Here is a 21,812-nt window from a genome sequence, read left to right as displayed (position 1 = left end):
TATTTATGAAACAAAAGTATTCTACTTTCCAATAAGGAGCTAAACGTTTACATTTCAACAAATTTGAAAAAATGCTATATTTTGGGGCCAAAAAGGGGTCTTACCGGGCCTACTCCTTTGAAATCTAGGAGGATACTTTTTTACAGTATAAGTTAAGCGGGAATAAACTTAAAATCTAAAAGGATATTTTATACAGTATAAGTTAAGCGGGAAGATCTGTCTATATAAATACATTCAAAAATTTCCAATAATTCATGGTGGTGCTCCGAAGAAAAGAGACTTATACCAACATATTTATACATACATAATATCTGCGTTTCTTTTCCCACCATCTAGTTTACCCTTCAATACACGTGAAAAGGAAACTAAAAACAAGAATATTTGGCTGTTAAGACTGTTTAGGCAGAAAAAAAATTGTATAACACGTAGTTGTTAATGTTTGTAGCTCGTGTGTTTCAACCAATGTGAGTCAAACTTGGAAAGAATATTATAATTTTAGTCAACTATACTATAATACAGTTTACAGATGTATATACATGTAGAGCTGTCGGTTTAAATAAATAATATGACGCAATGCATCTATGACATTGAGTAATTGTGTGTGTACTGATAGAAACACTAAACTACTAATGTTTTCGCAGTTAAAACGGGATAAATACATTATTCTTTTAAGTTATGTATGTTTTTATAAATAATTGTGCTGAACAGGTTTGAGAAGATCCTTATAAATGGCTACTATCCACAGTTATGGGTATCATACCCCAAAATAGTTATCAATTTATAGTGTTAAGAATGTCAACTTTGGATTTCATGATATTTGCTGTCATGGCACAAACATTCAGGTAAATGACAATATTTTGCCCAAAGACTAGAAAATATGACTGCGATATCAATAGATATCATCTGGGTTAAAGTTAATAGTCTTCAAAAAGTAAGATTTTTGGAGGCCATTATCTGTGTATGTAGTTCTCATTTGAACTATAGTCTTAAAGGGAAAAATATCGGTAGGTCTTTTCACCACCGAACACCACCACACACCGCCGAACACCACCGAAAACCCCAAAAATTTATATTTTTGAACTTTTATTGTTATAAATGTGACTTAATATGATATTTAATTTATTAATTCAACAAATAATAAGGTTAGGAGAACAAATATCTACATCGAACAGAAAAGGAGAGTCTATAACACTACAACTCTGCAAACCACCACTGGACATCTCAAGTATTTTTTTTTCTTCTTTAATAAAATAGTTGTACCAATTACAAGAAAAAAGACATGAACAAATGTTAAATATTTCGGGTAACTAATATCCTTCATCAGTAATTGATTTCAAATGATTCTTATACACACACAATGTAATCCGGAAAAAATAGTGATGAATCTGGAGACGTTTTTCTTTATATGGATTATATTGATAATCGACTTTAACAGAAAAATGATGCATATAAACATCTAAAAAATTGTTAAATTAGACGTAATTTAGTTGATTGTACCGTTTTATTGTATAAAATCACTGATTTTCTCAGTCGTTGATGGTTTTTTTGGGTGTTCGGCGGTGTTCGGTGGTGAAAAGACCCACCCGAAAAATATTGCCTGTTATATCAATGTTTGCCCCAAGACAGCCATTATGATGAAATAAAAAATACCTGATTTGGGGTATAAAACCCATAAATGAGGATAGAACCCAGTTATGAGAATCAGCATTTAATGAAGAATTTGATATTTATCAGCTAATATTGGATATAAAATTCCATATTAATTTGTATTAAATAAATTATTAGAGTTTTGAAAAGAATAAAGGGAACCCTCTATAATTTCAGTAACAAAGATGGCTGAACTAAACCATTGCTGAATCGAGCTTTTGTCTTGTTTCTTGCTTATAGTACTCTATAATCAGCACCCTGTCTGGCTATTGTAATGTTAAAGTAAATGACTGCGGACAATTCAAGACCTAATTCATTTGTAATTCAAGGATAAAATATTTATTTGTCAAGTATTGGAATCCTTGGCATTTAGATCAAGAATTATTCGAAAATCGCAAGGCAATATACATATGGGGAATTTTATTGAAAATCAAGGGCGAAACTTTAGGGCTACAAAGTCGCACACTTTGCCTCATGTGGTGACCCCTGGGTAATTTTCCTCAGTCCACTTCTTCTTCAGATGTACAACAAAGTTTCAGGGTACTAAATTCGAATAAAATATGATTCTTGATTTAGGACCATGTAAACCAATTTCTTTCAGTGTATAGTATGTCCCAGGTCAAACTCCATGATATTCACAGTTTGGAATAAATTATTGTTGTAACATACATGACATATGAGGTGTTACCAAACTTTAGGTTTATTACCGTAGACGCCGACTTTTACTCTTAGTATTAGCAGTGCAAAGTCAGGAAGTGGGTTACAAATGTAGCATTTAAACTTGATATTTTATGAGTACTAGCACAAGAACCTGTTGCTATTGCTTATGAATAAAGTCCCAAAAAGATAGAATCAACAATTAATCAGGACATTACACATGGCATGATATTTCTAATTATTGGTGGATCATATTTTTTTAAATGTTATATGTTTTGCAGAAGAATGGCTTCAGCATCTGTACTACAGCGATTAAATCAAAGAACTAAAGAGGCTGAAAATATCATCTCAGAACTTAAAGGACAGATAGAAAATTTAAGACAATCTGCAGGTATACCAAAAGGAATTGATAATAGCAATAATCAATAAAATCAGTTATGAAAATGATGAAAATGCAGTATATTCCGGTTTGATCAGGGTTTGAAATTAGCAGGGGCCCACTCGCCAATGGCCCCTGAAATTTGGTGTGGGCTACTTAAATTTCTGCTTTTCTTGTATAGGACTATATACAGTCAGGGGTACTACTTGTACAAGTCATTTTTATTTACTTGAAGAAGTAAATATTAATATACTTATATAAGTAAATTTGTAAGATACTTATACAAGTGTATTTCATTTACTTGTATAGGTAAATTATTTTATTGGCTTAGTTATGTCCCTTAGACAGTCAGATTTTTTTACTTATACAAGTAAAAAAGTCACTGTCTTTTCTTGAATTTCTCAGGACTTCTTTGCTCTAATAGAATTTTTAATTGTCTGTCCTTTGCAGATGTCTTTACTAATCATGTAAGTGTAATTTTATGGACAATGAAAATCTCATTTGTCTGTTATCTTCAGAACACTGCTCATTTACAAGCCCCCAAGGGGCAGTTTTTGAAGGCCTTGCGCAATTACTTATTATAAGATCTTTGCGCAATAAGTTTCTTTGTTGAATTAATGAGATGAAACATTGAACTCTAATAAAAATTATAAGCTAACCAGAGAAAAATTGTTAAAGGCATGTTTATACATCTCAAAACTTGAGAATTTAAGGGATTGTAAAAAAAAATTACTTATACAAGTAAATTTTTTGAAAAAATTAAGGGGAGATTATTCAAACCTTATAAGAAAATATGAACATAACATAATTTACTTATACAAGTATATTATTATTTACTTCTTCAAGTAAACAAAAATAACTTGTACAAGTAGTACCCCTGACTGATATATGTGGGCTACAAAATTTAAGCTGTGGGCTACCATGCCAAAATTTTAACTTCAATCCCTGTTGATGGAAGATTTTTTCTTCAAATGTCCTTCAATTGAATTGTTATATGTAGTTTAATCATGATAATTGACATACAATTGTGTATAAGTATTATCTTGATTATTGCTTAAATTAAAAATCCCAATCTGATATTAAAAAAACGCTTGCCCAAGGCTCTTGGTCTTTCCAACAGTATGCGTATACATGAAATTAATGAATATCGACATTATAGACTGTGCTGGTCTTCAAAAATTTGTCGCCCAATTGCATCTAATTTTTGTCTCTAATTTTAAAATATTTGTGTAATCCCCTTTTTTTCAAACAATCATCACATTTTTGTTATGCTTGCATATGATGTTGCTTCATGCATATGAGATTTTCAAAGTTTTTAAATAAAGTTTTCCTTCCTGCTCTTTAACCATGTTAACCCTTCCACTAAAAGCCTTTCATAGTTAAAGATAATATAAACAGTACCAATTTTATTGCACCAGATGCACATTTTGACAAGTAATGTCTCTTCAGTGATGCCCAAGACCAAAATATTGGAAAATGCAAAACCTAATACAAACCAGGCATGGGGCGAATTACATTGCAATGTAATGCATTATATTACAATTACTTTGACCAAACCATGCATTATATTACAATTACAATTACATGCATTTATCAAAGTAATGCATTATATTACAATTACTTTTGCAAAGTAATGCCTTGAATTACACATTACATTTGAAAATTTTGTTAAGTGAATAGAAAAATTAAACATCTTGAAAAAGAGTAGAAGTCACAAAAGATTCTAGCATATGCAGCAACTGTTCCATGAATTGAATATAAGTATACATGTAAAATTTCTATTTAATTCGGCTTTTACAATTTTAATTTAATGTTGACTTTACTTTTATAAATACACTCTTTGTTGTTTTTTTTTTTATTTTAAACGACATATTTAATAATTGTGAATTACTTCCCTAATTATCAAATAAACATAGACCTTAATTAATGAACAATTGTCTAAATGGTGAAAATATTGATTGTAAAACAAACTAATTAGTGTTTTATAACAAAGTTTAATTATCTTTTATTTAAGCAAGACAAGATATTCTTTGATCTTATGACAACAATACAGTTATGCTTTTCAAATATCAATCTTTTTATGCAGGAAAATATATGAAATAAGATGAAATAAAGAATATATTCTCATGATTAACATATTCTTAGTTAATCAAGAAATCTTAAATTTGGTTTAGTTAAAACTCCAACAATATGTTAAAGATGTGGTATGTGAAAAAAGTAATGACATGTAATGCCATGTAATGCATGAAATTACACAACTTTTTGCTAAAGTAATGCATTATATTACAATTACATGTAATGCACAAATTGCTGCATTACACATTACATACAATTACTTGGAAAAATGTAATGCATTACCATGCATTACAATTACAAATTTGCATTACCCCATGCCTGATACAAACGTTGACGGTAAAAGCAAGGGTAACCTTTTAAACTTAAAGAAACGACAAAACTATTTTTTTTGTTTTAAAAAAGTAATAAAACTGACTATATTGCAGACTACATATAACAGCCCCATTATGAAAACACCCATTAATTAATGCTATGGTATTGGTCTCTGATATCGATCAATTTACAGTTACAGTCAAGCATGAAAATTTTGACATTGGGATAAAAAGTTGCACTATAAATATTGCCAGCAGCTGTATTTGGTTGCCAGATGAAATTTTAAATTGCATTTTGCGACAATGACACACCCAAGCGCAATCCCTAATAGAACTTCAACTAAATTTAACAAAATGTAAAGCAATACATAAGAATTATTTAACAAAATCTGTTTTACTACATTTTGTAATACACTTAGATTAAGAAAAGTCACACTTCTTTATTGAAAATATCTTAATATCACATGTACTTCTGATTGAAGCCATCAGTATCAGTAAGCCTGAGGAAGACAGATTGAGAATTGAGAATGAAGAACTGAGGAAGGACATAGAAACTTTAAAGGTTCAACTCATCCTGGCTGAAGCTAGTAATGGAGGTATAAAATAAAATCAAACAAGGAACATACCTTTCACATCTGTTCAAAATGTACTCATTTATTTATCAGCAACAATGTACAGATCAATCAGAATGGTTTTAGGATTTTCCACTATTGTCTTATGACAATTTAACCTTTTCCACTTCTTGTCATAATGGAAAATCATGATTCTGTCTGTGATATTAGGCCATAAAGTTCACCATGGTAGAAATTTATATTTGTATTTATTTAGTACATATTGTCATGATATATATAGTGGCAGTCCATTTCCTGTGGTTGAAAGCCAATGTATATAGACATGCCCCCTAGATAATTTTATTAGAGGGATTACCCTTGCTTCATGCATATACCCCGCCCTTATGTGTATCTTATATATTTAAATGTTAATCTTTTGTTCCTTTGTCAATTTTATCCTTCTGCTTTTATTTCAAAGTCAACTGCCCTTTCCAGAATCCTGTGGGAATCACTATATGACAATAAAAAACATGATACATGTAGTTTTATTGATCACAACCAAGTTGTATATTGACTGATCCTAAATCCACTCTGTTATGTCTGAATTTACCAAAACTGTAGGAAACCATGTCCTATATTTAAAGGGAAAATTCACGATTTTTATACAACCGCAAAAAAATTTTGTGTTCGTATATTGGTATGACGTTGGCGTCGTCGTCGTCGTCCGAAGACACATTGGTTTTCGCACTCTAACTTTAGTTTAAGTGAATGGATCTCTATGAAATTTTACCATAAGGTTCAATACCATAGAAGGAAGGTGGGGATTGATTTTAGGGGTTATGGTACCAACAGTTAAGGAATTAGGGGCCAAAAATAAGCATTTTTGTAACTTCCAGACATAACATGTGTGTTAGTGTATGGATCTCTCTGACATTGTACCACAAGGTTCCATATCACAAAGGGAATTCTGGGATTGATTTTGGGGGTAATTGCCTCCAAATTTTAGGAATTAGGGGCCAAAAAGGGGCAAAAAACAAGCATTTTCCTAGTTTCATGACAATAACTTGTGTGTAATTGTATGGATCTCTCTGACATTGTACCACAAGGTTCCATATCACAAAGGGAATGCTTGGATTGATTTTGGGGGTAATTCACCGTAATTGCCTCCAAATTTTAGGAATTAGGGGCCAAAAAGGGGCAAAAAACAAGCATTTTTCTAGTTTCATGACAATAACTTGTGTGTTAGTGTATGGATCTTTATGAAATTGTACTGCAAGGTTCCATATCACAAAGGGAAAGCTGGGTTTGAGTTTGGGGGTAATTGCCCTAAACATTTAGGAATTTGGGGCCAAAAAGGGGCCAAAAAACAAGCATTTTTCTAGTTTCCAGACAATAACTTGTGTTCAAGTGTATGGATCTCTCTGAAATTGTACTGCAAGGTACCATACCACAAAGGGAAGGCTGGGATTGAGTTTGGGGTGATGAATCATAAGGGGGTTCAAAAATTTGAGAGGGATTTTTTTTTCGTTTTTTTCTTTAAAATTTTCCATTTTAAATTGGTTATTTCTGATTTATATATAAAATAAATAACAATGATATGGTTTGAATAGGTAAATTAAAAAATTTTAAGTTCTTAGACCACATTCATTCTGTTTCAGAAACCTATGCTGTGTCAAATATTTAATTACAATCCAAATTCAGTGCTGTATCAAGCTTGAATGTTGTGTCCATACTTGCCCCAACTGTTCAGGGTTCGACCTCTGCGGTCTTATCAAGCTGCGCCCCAGCAGAGCATTTTTATTTACTTATCATCTAAATATGTTTATGATAATATAAAAAAACACATTCTCAAAGTTTTAAATTTATATTCCCTATAATAACAGAGGAAATCGAATGTTTGTAACTTTTTTGGTTGACATACGTTATTGGGTTGTGATGTTTTAGCCCGATTTTGAATACTGGGTAGGAAATTAAAATCAGTTAAATTCTTATCGCTTGTCGAATTTTTCGGTCATTAAAAGCGTGCAGATGACCGTTTCTCGTAGCTTATAACCACAAATTAAGAATGAAAGAAAATGAACACACGTGTAATGTTTTACATTGATTAAATAAAAAATCCTATGGTTTCGGTATATATTTTTGATCTAATTTTATTTATTTATGGTTGAGATTTTTTCCGGAAATATCTAATGAACACAAATCATAAACTGATATTGAACTGAAAATATTTTCCTTTTTATTTATCTTAATAATTTAGACATCCATTTCCATACAAAGTCTGTGTGAATAGAATTTGTCTATTATTCTGGAAAGGCATTGTTTATTTCTAGAATAGATGAGCATTTTGTAAAACAATTTGTTTGAACTTTACCTGAGAGCAATTTAGCGTCAAGCGTAAACTGTTACAGGTGTGAATGTTGTCATTTTGAATGGATTAACAGAAAGAGAATTTTGAGTTTAATACACCAAGATTAAATATCTGATGACAATGAAAAAAAAATTAATTGTATGAATTCATTGAAAATAAAATTAAAATTTTTTAATTCCAGCACTGTATGAAACTGAAAAAAGAACAATTTTCGATTACGTTCTATGCAATAAACATAACGATTCAAATATGAAGAATACATGAATAATACTTTTAATGCTATATTTTCCCCAGATTTAATAGAGAGATACCATTGCACATGTGTTTAATTTAGTTTACCGGAATTCTTTAACTTGTATAAAATTCAAATAAGAATCACCTGGAGATAATTTCTGGGGGGGAATTATTTTTTAAATAGAATGCCAATTATCATTTATTTCATCAAGGGATTGACATTCATTCGAAAATTTAAGCTAATTAATTAGTTATTCATTCTTTTTGAGAATTTTTTTTAACAAGTTAATTCAAGATCAAAGGAGACTAATTTTCCTCATCAAATAGACTCTTATTCACATATTTGTTTTCTTGTGAAAAGAGCATGTTTGTTTTTATATGAGGTGTAAGAAATGGTCCCTTAATATATCTAAATGCCTGCATGGTATACTTAGCGATACATTTTTATTGCTTTGGTGGGTGTGAATTCAAAATCGTTATTCGAATAATGACATACTTTTTTATGCAAACCAAAGGATTTTAGGGAATCTGCAGTATCAATGTCTTGTCATATCTCTGTCGACGATAGGTTAATGCCTGCATGTTGTACTAAGCCATACATTTATAGTCGTCTCTGGTGTGTAAGTTTTTATACGAAATTTGAATAATCATATGATATTTATATGCAAACTGAAGGATCTGAAATTTAAATGATTTATGTGAAAAATAAAGAGTACAGGGTGGGGGTTTGGCCATAAGTCAGCCAAATTCTACCCGAATTATAAATCCTAGCCTCCTTACTTGTATGATCATTCAATCTGAAATCATAGTTAGCTTGTCAGATAAAAAAGAACAGTGCTTTTGCTTAGGACTAGAGTTGAAATATAGCATTTGCTAATAATCCATACAAAATTGTAAGACGTATATTCTTGAGCGTATAATGCACAAAAATAGGGTTGTTGTGTACTCTTAAACTAAGTTAGGTGGTATGGTTTCCATGCACCTTCCTGTTATAACAGAAAATGAGATGTGATCGACGTGCAGTACAGTAGAACTACGGCTTCAGTTGTTATAGTACACACAAAAATTAATTGAGCTAATCTGGTCTCTGTTGCATAGTTTATCTCATTGGCAATCATAGCCCACATCTTTTTATTCAAGATAAGTCGTAAATCTTGAATATTCTGTGATCAATTTTATGCAGCTTGATCGAGACATAGATTCACACAGATACCGATTGTTCTCTTTTCTTCTAACCCACAAATGAACCGCTGAAGTCAGGAATTTCAGAATATGGCAGTTATTATATATGCTCAGTTTGTATATAATTCGAATCCTTATCAAACTATGTCAGCCTAATGGACTTTCATCTTTAGAGTTTCCTTTGCTTAAATATCTGTTATATATATAACTGTTTTAAATGTCAAGTAAAATATATAACATGCATGTGGGACTAAACAGAAACTTGAAATTGACAATAGGTATTAATAGAACCCTACTTTTTACAAGGTAGTCACGTTTAGTCGGATTTTCACATGCTATTTCACAAGGTTCACATTATTATACAATCTAACTTACAATTGTGATGATGAATTTCTTAAACTGTTCTAGAACAATCTAATCTAATCGAAATATAAATCTGTGATTTTACTATGTTCATAACTTCCACGAAGCAAAGCATGTTAGATATAAATCTGAATTTAAATCAGATTGGTTCTGGAGGTTTCTCTCTTATTTTCAATATAAATATTTTAAATTGTGACTATCTATAGTGCCATGACTTTCTATCTGTATAAACCAATAATCGACAAATGTGTACATTTTTGTGAAATAAATATTTATATGTTTCAAAATGTCCATAATTATTGACGAGTACATACTTACATTTTCCAAAAAAAAATTGTTGTAAAGGGAACATGCGCTAGCATAACTTATTAGCTACATAAACACCATAGACTTTGAAAGAGGGTATTAGTTTCTGAATACGACCAAAAGTTGACAATGAAAAAACTTAATTCTGTATATTAAAAGCTAAAAACTGTTTCAAACATTTTTTGAAGTTAATATAATGTATTATAAGTTAGATTGCTGGCATTGTATGATTTTCAGTTAGACAAATACCACTACCAACAATGAAAGGTAGAGAAATGTCAAGTTCAGCTAAAGATGGTGCAAAGGTCCAGGAAGAGGCAAAGGTCAAAGTTGAACCAAAAGATAATGGTGGAAAAGAGAAGCCATCTAAAGGAGAGAAGAAGAAAGATCAGCCTAACACTTCTGATGCTGGTACTATCACTTTTTAGATCTTATTTACTTTGACTTTAAAAATGTCTTTTAATAATTGATTATTTGATGAAATTTCAATCTAATGAATAACACTATAGATTGTACCTATTGGCTATTCACTCTCACAATAAGACTGCATATAATTCTGTCAACTGGGGTGGGTCAATAATGATATTTTAACTCATACATGTCATATATTGACCACTACTATAAAACTCAACTTGAGGTTTTATGAATACATAGAGATGTAAGGTAAACACCAATGAGGGAGCAAACAAAAAAAGACCTCTATAAGTCAACATACAAACATACAGTGACCATGGACAGTCACAGTAATATTACTTTGGTTACAGTAAATTCAGAAATTTTTACATACATTTATTATTGCAAATGTTGAACAATGGACAGACATGCAAGATTAATTATTGCCATTTCGGGTATTGCTGCATACAAATAATACTATTAATTTAAAATGCAAGTTTTTATTTTTGTGAAAACCTTTCCTCTCGAAATGTTTGCAACAAGAGAACATTGCCAAAATTTCTGAATTTACATACTATTTCCTTGTTATTTCAATCAGTGAAAATAAGTTCAAATAAATCACTTTACTCAGTGATTTTGGTATTAACAGATGACTAAAACACAGCTACATGAAAATATGAAGATAGTTCACTGATGCTTTAAAAAAAACCCACCAGCTTCAAAAAGATATAAAATGGGAGTGAAAATAGTCAGAAATTGTAAACTCAAAATAGAGTGAATTGAGAATGGAAACGGGGAATGTGTCATGAGACTATAGTTTCATTGACAAGGTAACATCTTCTATGTATGTATCACCTGTCATGTGATAATGGAATAATATCCAATAGTTTGTTAAACCACTAAAACAGACGGCCTTTGTAAGTCTTGTATATTTTTTAATTTTAGTTCATTTATATGTTTTGGAGTTTAGTGTGACGTCCATTTTCACTGAACTAGTACACATTTTTATTTAGGGGCCAGCTGAAGCCTGCCTCCGGGTGCTGGATTTTCTCGCTGTGTTGAAGACCCATTGGTGGCCTTCGGCTGTTTTCTGGTCTTTGGTCGGGTTGTTGTCTCTTTGACACATTCCCCATTTCCATTCTCAATTTTATTTTTAAATAGATGCTAGATGGTATGTGGAACATAACTAACATAGGAAGTTGAGACACTGTAACAATCAACCATTTTAATATAGCAAAGTTTTTATGAAGTGATGATTTCAGATTTTTTTTCCTCAGGCCAAAAATAACCATATGTCTGTTTCCTGTCTCAAGTCATTATAAAACAGTCTGACAGTCAGAATATTTTTTTAATGTACATTGTAAATTAAAGAAAAATATAAAGTTAAAGGATTTAATAACACTGACATAATAGTAACCTTTAGTAATAGATCAAAAGGATTTAATAACACTGACATAATAGTAACCTTTAGTAATAGATCAAAAGGATTTAATAACACTGACATAATAATTACCTTTAGCAATAAATCAAAAGGACAAAATTTTATTTAACAGTGATTATTTTTTTAACTCACAACACGGACAATACATAATCTTATAGATAAAAAAAATTTAAATCTGTCCATAAAAAACTGGCAAGTCATCATATACAAAGGATAGTCCAGCAACTTGGGTTTCCTCAAAATTTTATGGTCATTGTTACATATCCAAAATCACTTGAACTAACATAAACTAGTGTATTACTTATGAAATAAATGTAAGTCCATTAAAATGCAGGACATAAGCATTTAAATTGTGAAATCAAATAGTTATAAAAAAAGTGTTATATTTAAGAACCAAAAGCAAAGAAAGGAAAACCTGATAAGAAAGCAGCAGCACCAGCTAATGAAAATGTAGATGTATCCAGACTGGACTTCAGAGTAGGAAAAATTGTTAAAGTAGAGAAACATCCGGATGCTGATACTCTATATTTAGAACAAGTAGATGTGGGAGAGGGGAAAACCAGGACAGTTGTGTCAGGTCTAGTGAAACATATAACATTGGCAGAGGTAAGAATGGTCTACAATATCTACTGTAAATTCAGGTGTTGTTTTAATTACTTTGAAAATATCACAAGAATTTCATTGTATTAATAAAAACTTACATATTTATTTATATTTTTAAGGCTCTTATAAAAAATACTTTTCAAATTACATTGATCAATCTCGTAGTTTAAATGGTCGTCAGGGATTAGCTTACATTTTCTAGAAGTTTAATATTTTGTTCACCACCAATTATAAAAAAAAAATCTTAATGATATATGAAGGTGAACTAGTCTGTTTTAATTACAATTTTTGTATAAACCAACTATAAACAGAATACAGGTTATTCATAAGATCCATTATAATAGTGCAAGAATTCTTTTTTTTTTCCCCAAATTTTTCTTCTGTTCAATTTGTTTACTGAACAGCATCATCAATTTTTAAATAGATTAAACCCTTTAAACACTGATAAATGCAATGCTATTTTATGTAATTTACAGATGCAAGACAAAGTAGCTGTATTTATGTGCAATCTGAAACCAGCCAAGATGAGAGGTGTATTATCAGAAGCTATGATTATGTGTGCTAGTACACCAGAAAAAGTCGAGATATTAAATGTACCTAAAGGTGCCGCTATTGGTGATAAAGTGTTTGCTGAAGGTTATACTGGTAGGTTATTAAAAAGGGATGAACTGTTTTAACATTAGAAGAGCCATAATCAGGAGGAGAACATGTCAATTGGTATGAATATGAACCCTGCATTGTACAGGACTGACAGGCGAAGTCAAGTTTTCAGTTAGCTATATAAAAATAAGAAGATATGGTATGATTGCCATTGAGACAACTATCCTCCAGACTCTTATAATGTGGATATAAGCAATTATAGGTCACCCTACAGCCTTCAACAATGAGAAAGACCTATACCATATATTGTCGGCTATAAAAGGCCTGACATGAAAAATGTGAAACCATTCAAACGAAAAAACTATCTGCCTAATTTATAACAATGCAATAGCTAGCTCACATTGTTCCTCTATTCCCCTACCTATATTTCATGACTTAGCTGACCATTTGTTGGCCCTTATTAACTTGCTTAACTGAAATGAAACTTATTTGCACTGTCTCTAATTAACCAGAATCAAAAATGTATATATAGTGAATTCTTTATCAAGATTTGATTACCCGTAGTCTTTTATCTTACATTGTAAAGTACACAAATTTTCCATATTTACTATTTCTAGGATTCATTGCTGCGATAATTTTCACAACAAATTTTTCTAAAAAAAACTTGCAAGTCATGAACCTTTTACAAAAAAATGTAGTATAACTTGTTATCTGTTTGACTTGTATAATATTTGGTAAAAAGAGCTCCTGTTCTATGTTAGAACAAGATAGAGCAATGCTGTGGTTCCAAAAATGCCAAATGATCTATTGCAATCACAAGGCACCATCCTCCGTAAATTTATTCAAAGATCTTTTCCTCTGAGCTACTCACAACAAACTTTAAATAAAATTTCCTGAGGGTTCGGATCCATTAACCAACATGGCTGACATGGCTAAAAATAAAACATAAGGGGTTATTAATAAAATGCAAGTACTTTTTAAATTTCATAAAAGCTATAATAGATAAAAATGTATTGTACAGAAAGTCTGAGAGTTAATATTTCAGAATGTCAAGATCGAGAGAGCTGGACATAAGTATTGGTCACCAAAATTATTAAGAAATTGCTTCCACATCAAATAAAATGATAAATTCATAAATTTACAAAAAATTGTTGATTTACAGTTATTTTACTTGCGACCAAACTTTTTAAATTGATACATTTAAGATCTTTTTTTAATGAAATGATTTAAAATGTCCTGTACCAAGTCAGGAATATGGCAGTTGTTATCAAATAGTCCGTTTCTATGTATGTTGCAGACTACACAAAATTCGTCGGACAAATCTGGTGAATAATGGAACGGTCTGGTAAAATTTTGTTGTTTTCCGGTCCGAAAGTCCGGTGTTGTTTTTTTCATGGATTTTTCTAAAAAAAAGTTAAAACCCTACATTTTTCCCAATTTAGGGAGCAAAATTCCTAAAAGATATCAAAATTCATTTTCATCTTTATTATTCATGATAGCGATGTTTATTTTGTTCAACCGCTAGCTTTATGCCGAAAATCGCCAACAAGTAATGTGTAAATCCAAGGATTTATACAGTGAGATCTCACTATACAAATCCTTAGTAAATCCGAGTAAAAACATATCTGACTGACAAAAACAACAATGGCTGCCATCAACCGGAAATATAGACAATACCGGATCAGATTCCGGGAAGGGATAAGGCCAATTCCGGGTTTGCCGATCAAAATACAATAAATAAATAAAAAAAAAAGTAGGTTCACAAAATACAGCTATGAATTATAAACACTAGAAGTGAAAACCAAAAGATATATGAAAAAGAAAGAAGATACAGGAAATATTTTACACAGAAACTGTACTTTTCTTTATCACTGAAATGCATTCAAGCCATTGTGCACAACTTTCTTCAAAATATACACTCTTGTCACATAATTTTGTTTTTGTGCATTTTGGAGAGGAGTCATAAGTTTGTTGTATTTTGTCGGATAATATACAATTAGATGTAAAAAATATTGGTCTGGTAAAATTTCATTCGGTCTGGTAAAGCTAGGTTGTTTACCAGACCTAATGTCCTGTAAAACTAAAATTCATTCGTGTAGTCTGATGTTGGTGTTTGTTTGTTTTTTTTTTGCAGTTTAGTGTTTTAGTTGTTCCGTTGTTCCGTTGTTTTCCTCTTATAGTTGATGTGTTTCCCTTGGTTTTAGTTTGTAACCCGGATTTGTTTTCTCTTAATCGATTTATGACTTTTATACTACTGTTGCCTTTATTTAAAACCAGATTGGCCATAGTTTTAAAATTTAACTAATTTAATGCTGTGGAAAATGTCTTAAAAATTAGTAAAGGGCAAGCTAATAGCTTCTGAACTTTAGGAGATAACATAGGACTAATATGGTAAGAGTGGGATGTTTTCGATATTTGGCATAAGATCCAAATGTGCAATACAGATTCTTAAGATTCATTAGTGCATATTGAATTCAGATGAAAGATTCAAATTTCAAACTCACAGACAAATGCATGACGTTCATAGATGAGATACCAAGTTGTGATTTTAGAGTGAAAAAGACCAAAATTTTCCATCTATGGGCCCAACCTGCTACAATATGAAAAATGAACAAAAGTACTATGGACTTTCCAGCCCAAAATTTAGTAGCTTGAGCCATTAGTTTCAAGATAATCTTTTTTCTCTGTTAAGTTTTACTATGATTTCTGAAAGTCAATGGCTTAGTTTGGAATTACCCTATATATATATATTCATAAGAAACTCTATGAGAAATGCATGTTTTTTATGTTTGGTTTTTTTTCAAACCCGGTTAATTTTCTGTTTATAGGAGAACCAGATGCTATGTTAAATCCTAAAAAGAAGATATGGGAAGCAGTGAAGCCTGATCTACGTGTAAATAAAAACAAAGTAGCCACATATAAAGGAGCTGCATTGAAAATAGAAGGGAAAGGGGAGATAACTTCTCCATCATTATCTGATGTTGCTATTCAGTAATTATACAGAACATTAAATTATTTGAAGACTTGATGTTTTGGCATTTAAAACATATCATTTAAATTTCCTATTAAATGAAATATTGTTAGGTTGCAGACTCAAATGGCAAAAATTGTGTAATCAAGTCTGAAAACATTAAAAAAGTGAAGAAAGATTTTTATTTGTTCTTTTTTTTTCTCCTTACAGTACATAGGCTTGGGCATAAAGTTTAAGCTATGTCCATTTATTTTGTAAAACATAAGCTACCCAGATTTATATTTGCAGTTGCATGAGATTCTTTGGAAACAATGGGGTTAAGAGGCATACAATATAGAAGCAAGGGTGCATAATAAGAGGTCAAAATTTATTGCCTTGTTTTCCCAACAATATCATTTACAAAGGAAAAGTGATATGCATGTGAAGTCTACACTATGTAGAAGCCTCATATATTAAATACGCTAATGTTTTATAGCATATACACTTTCCCAAAAAACCCCAAGGGTAACCTTGGTTATAGAAAATGGTCCCAGTTTCTCTGTTTGAGGATTACAACCCGACTGCAAAGGGGTTCATTTGTCTCTTCAGAATGAATAAATATGCAGCCATGTCTGGTTGGACTTGGGTCATTCAATCCAATACCTCAGGCAGGGAGATTGCAACATTCTATGCAAGTTAAAAACCCTTGCAACAACTTGACGAGTCTGTAAGTGAATTTTTTAAAAGGCAAAATTTCTGCCAATATCTATCATACCCTCATTTTCTAATGGCACATAAAATTCCCACCCTTAATCCAGGTTAACCCACTTGGCAGAGCCTACCTTTTGTATTTATTGTTATAGTTCTTTAAATGAATAAAAGTTTGCCACTGGATGTTATGCAAACAACAATCAATCAATCAATCACATTTCAAAGCACAACACTTCCATATTGTTAAAGCTCCTTTTACTGAATGTTTATGTCTGACTTACACAGTACTTTGATACACATAAGGATTGAGTGAGACAGTATTTAAAAAGATAAGTTACATTATGAAGAACAAATTCTAATCAAACATTGAAATGTGGAATGCTGTATATCAGCATTCCAACTATTTAATTTGCAAGAACATTATGAGGCCTCCTTATCCATGCTCAACTGATTCAAAGTATTTTTAGAAATTGTTCAGAAAATTTAACGGTCAATTTAAATTTCTTTGAATAGATCAAATGTAGAAGTGATGGATGTCTGGAAAAGCAGTCGGTAAAGATTTTGAAATGTATTCATTATATTAAAATAATTTTACACTACTGTCCCAGGTAAGGGGAAGGGATGAGTACTCACAAAAATGTTTAACCACGTCATATTCTGTACATGTCCATAGTCAGGAGCTTGTAATTCAGTGGTTGTCATTCGTGCTGTTTGTCACATTTGTTTCAAATTTCTTGCTTTATCATAAATCAAACTTTGTTTTTTTTTCATTGGAATTATTTTACATTCTGCTATATAGAGTTTTTATAGTGGACTATATGTTATGAGTTTTGTTCATTGTGGAAGGCCGTACGTTGACCTATGGTTGCTTACATCCACTTCATTTTGTCTCTGGTGGATCTTACCACATCTTCTTTATTTACATATAACAGTTGGAGTGAAGGGTGCTACAGTTGAACCATTACTTATATAGCTACAGTATATAATTCTCTATTATGTCAGGTGAACCTTTTTTTGTCAATTTGACATAGATAATATTAAGGATGACTTTGTCAAGGCTTGGTGAGACTTCAACAAATATTTTTATAATAGCAGAGACACTTTATACATTTTTTATACGACCACAAAAATTTGCGACCGTATAATGGTATGGCAATGTTGTCGTCATCGAAAGACATTTTGTTTCCTGACAATAACTGGAGTATAGTTTATGGATCTCTGAAATTGTACCACAAGGTTCCATACTACTAATGGAAAGTTTGGGATTTTCAGGGTTATTATCCTAACTGATTCAGAATTAGGGGCCAAAAACAAGCATAAGTCTTGTTTCAGGACAATAACTGGTGTATAAGTGTGTGGATCTCTATGAAACTGTACCACAAGGTTCTATACCTCAAAAGGAAGGTTGGGATTGATTTTGGGGGTTATGGCCCAAACCATTTAGTATTTAGGGGACAAAAAACGAGGATTTTCTGGTTTCCAGACAATAAGTTGAGTATAAGTCTATGGATCTCTTTGAAACTGTACCACAAGGTTCTATACAAAAAACAGGAAGGTTTGGGGTTGATTTTGGGTGTTATGGCTCAACTGTTTAGGAAAAAGGGGCCTAAAACAATACTTTTCTTATACTTTGTATAAATTGCTTCTTTCTAGACCAATTTCAATAGGGTTTAAATCAAAGTCTTGAATTCTTGGGGTTCTTTAATATGCTGAATCGAACTGTGTATTTAGATTTTGGATCTTTTTTGAGCCCCATTTTTAAATTGGTCCACATTTAATAAGAGGTCCAAAGGGTCCAAAATTAAACTTTGTTTGATTTCATCAAAAATTGAATTCTTGTGGTTCTTTGATATGCTGAATCTATCCATGCATTTATGATCATTTAGATTTTGGATATTGGACCATAATAGGTAAATTGGACACAACATTCAAGCTCTGAACACAGAATAGGTTTCTGTCACAGAATAAATGGGCTCAAATTTTTAAGTTCTTTGACCCCATTTATTCTGTGACAGAAACCTATGCTGTGTCAAATATTTAATCACAATCCAAATTCAGAGCTGTATCAAGCTTGAATGTTGTGTCCACACTTGCCCAACTGTTCAGGGTTTGACTTCTGCGGTTGTATCAAGCTGCACCCTGCTGAGCATTTTATTTTAATTACCTGTAGATATATTGTGAATTCATTATTATTCTTGTATGAATAAACATCAACAAAAAAATATTTATTCTAACCACAAGTGTTTAAATGAGGTCAAGGTCAGAAGAATTACATTTGACTGACGTATACTCCTTACATCAATCCACATGTCAAATGGTGTTGGTATATCCAATAGGTAATATGTAAATAACCTCACACAGAAAATCTAACCATTGGAATGTGAAATTGAGGTCAGTCATATAAGTTAGATGGACATATATTTTTAGCTTTAAATTCCCATTAAAGAAAACAAAAATTGTTGACCTTTCACATATAGTTAATGAGAAAAAGACCTTTATCCTGAAAACTTAACCAGGTTGAGTGTGAAATTAAGGCCAAGGCCATATGAAGAGTGTAAACAGATTATTACTCTGAACCAATTCACATACCAAATATTGTTGACCAGTCATGTGAAGGTACTATGGAACAGATCTGCCATGGTACTGGGTTACGAAATAGAGGTAAAGGCCTTAATTATGAAGTACATGTATGTGGAACAGCACCTTGAATCTAATCTACATACCACATACTGTTTTCCTGTCCTGTATTGTTACTAAGGAACAGACCTTATCCAGAAATCAACCCTTAAGATTTGAAGGTGAAATTTAGGTCAGCCACATGACATGTCATTAAGGCATACATGCCTCACAACCAATCAACATACCAAATGCTGATGACTTACCATGTATAGTTTCTGAGGAACAGACCTCTGATCATTGAAACTTGATAATGAGGTTAAGGTCAGGTGATCAACCAATCAGGAACAAACCTCCAATTAGCTATATACATAGTGGAACATGATAATGAGGTCAAGGTCAGGTGATCAACCAATCAACATTCCAAATGCTGATGACCTACCATGTATAGTTTGTGAGGAACATACCTCTGATTACTGGAACATGATAATGAGGTCAAGGGCAGGTCACAATGACCATAACCAACCTCTATATAAGTATTTGTCTTCCTTGGTAAAGTAGGGGTAAGATATTGAGGTTGTTTGCAAATAACCAATAATGCCATTACTGTTGCAGGAAGAGTAGTACCTATATTTTTCTTTCAGCTTCTTTCTTTGAAGGCAAAACAAACTTTTGTATGGTGTGTTTATATATGTTTATATATGTTTATATGTGTTTATATATGTTTATATGTGCTAATATTGTATTTCTTAACTGTACTCAAATCAGGGATAATGATCAGATACCAGGTTCTAAAGAGCCTCTGTTGCTCACCTAAGTTTATGTGCATCTTCAACAATGGACTATCTCCATCTTTGTTGACTAGAAAAGAATTCATGACCAAAATCTCTTTCTTGATCTAGTCTTGCGTATCATTTTTGCTTATTAGTCCCCTACCGACGAAGTCGAAGGGGACTTTAGGTTTGCACTCCCTCCTTCTGTCTGTCTGTCTGTCTGTCTGTCCGGCAAATCAGTTTTACACACTTTTTTTCTTCATGCTTGAAGATATTGATTTGATATTTGGTGTATTGTTTTATCATGACAAGTTACAGATCAAGTTCAATTTTTGTTCTGGTCTGATGATTTTGTGCAGAGTTATGGTCCTTTGACTTAGAAAATTCACTAAAATAATCAGTTTTCCTCACTTTTTTTTGTCATGCTTAAAGGTATTGATTTGAAAATTGGTATATAGTTTTATCATGACAAGTTACAGATCAAGAACGAATTTTGTTCCGGTCTGATGATTTGGACTTAGAAAATTCACTTAAATAATCAGTTTTTAACACTTTTTTTTGTCATGCTTGAAGATATTGACTTGATATTTGTTATATAGTTTACACCATGACAAGTTATAGATCAAGTTAGAATTTTGTTCCAATACAATGAATTTTAACCGGTAGGGGACTATGTTTTGCCATGCAATACTCACAGAATGCTTTTTTTATTTTTCTATCTATCTAATAAAGTTTTTCAGATTGTAGGCAAAAACGCAAAAAAAGTAAAATTCGTCATTAAAGAGAACAACGCCAATAAGGGGTTGTCAGACATTTTCAACCATATTTACTTATTTGTAGATCGTCTTGATGATCATTTTTGCTAATTTAAGTTTATATATATCTATGATAGTTTTTCAGATATTAGGCAAAAACACAAAATATTGGTAAAAATTGTCATTAAAGAGAACAACGCCAATAAGGGGTCGTCAGACGATGTCCTAATTTGCAGATCTTGTCTTGCTGATCATTTTTGCTGTATAAAGTTAAGTTTCTCTCTATCTATTATAATTTTTAAGATAATAGGCAAAAATGAAAAAAATAGTAAAATTCATCATTTAAGAGCAATAACTCCTATAAAAAGTCGTATGACAGTTTTGAAGTGAATGGACAATAGTTGGTAGATCTCATCATTCTGACCCTGTCAGATTTTTTCTATTTATAATGGTTTCAAGATATTAGACAAAACTTACATTTTACCCCTATTGTTAGCCATGTCTGCCATCTTAGTTGGCAGGCAGGGTCATTGGACACATATTTAAGACTAGATACCCTAATGATGATTGCGGCCAAGTTTAGTTAAATTTGGATCAGTAGTTTCAGATGAGAAGAATTTTGTAAAACTTAATAACGAAGACGGGCGCCGGATGCCAGATGACAAGTAATGAGAAAAGCTCACTTGGCCCTTTGGGCCAGGTGAGCTAAATAAACTTAACCGACAACTGTAAGCATTATGAAGCCATATCAACATAACATTAAACGTACCAATCTAACTACACCATATGCATATTTTGACAATGTCTCTACAATGATGATCAGGGCTAAAATATTTTAAAATCCAAAACCTGATAGCCAAACCTGGACAGGGAATCTGAGCTATGCATGAGGGAGA

The 21,812-nt window shown here is 31.8% G+C and overlaps 1 protein-coding gene across 1 annotated transcript; it reads left to right on the top strand.

The window, feature by feature from the left end:
- The first annotated feature begins 325 nt into the window (after nucleotides 1–325).
- Nucleotides 326–16,262, top strand: LOC127716363 (aminoacyl tRNA synthase complex-interacting multifunctional protein 1-like). Its single transcript, XM_052222546.1, has 7 exons — nucleotides 326–464; nucleotides 2,586–2,695; nucleotides 5,553–5,666; nucleotides 10,312–10,485; nucleotides 12,300–12,514; nucleotides 12,988–13,156; nucleotides 15,940–16,262. Exons 1-7 carry the CDS (start codon nucleotides 436–438, stop codon nucleotides 16,104–16,106), a joined length of 978 nt encoding a protein of 325 aa, XP_052078506.1. The 5' UTR covers nucleotides 326–435; the 3' UTR covers nucleotides 16,107–16,262.
- The last annotated feature ends 5,550 nt before the right edge of the window (nucleotides 16,263–21,812 follow it).

Source organism: Mytilus californianus, unplaced genomic scaffold, assembly GCF_021869535.1.
Source record: "Mytilus californianus isolate M0D057914Y unplaced genomic scaffold, xbMytCali1.0.p SCAF_9, whole genome shotgun sequence".
Taxonomy (NCBI): Eukaryota; Metazoa; Mollusca; class Bivalvia; order Mytilida; family Mytilidae; genus Mytilus; species Mytilus californianus.
Note: the sequence above shows the minus strand (reverse complement) of the source record. Positions and strands in the feature narration are given on the sequence as shown.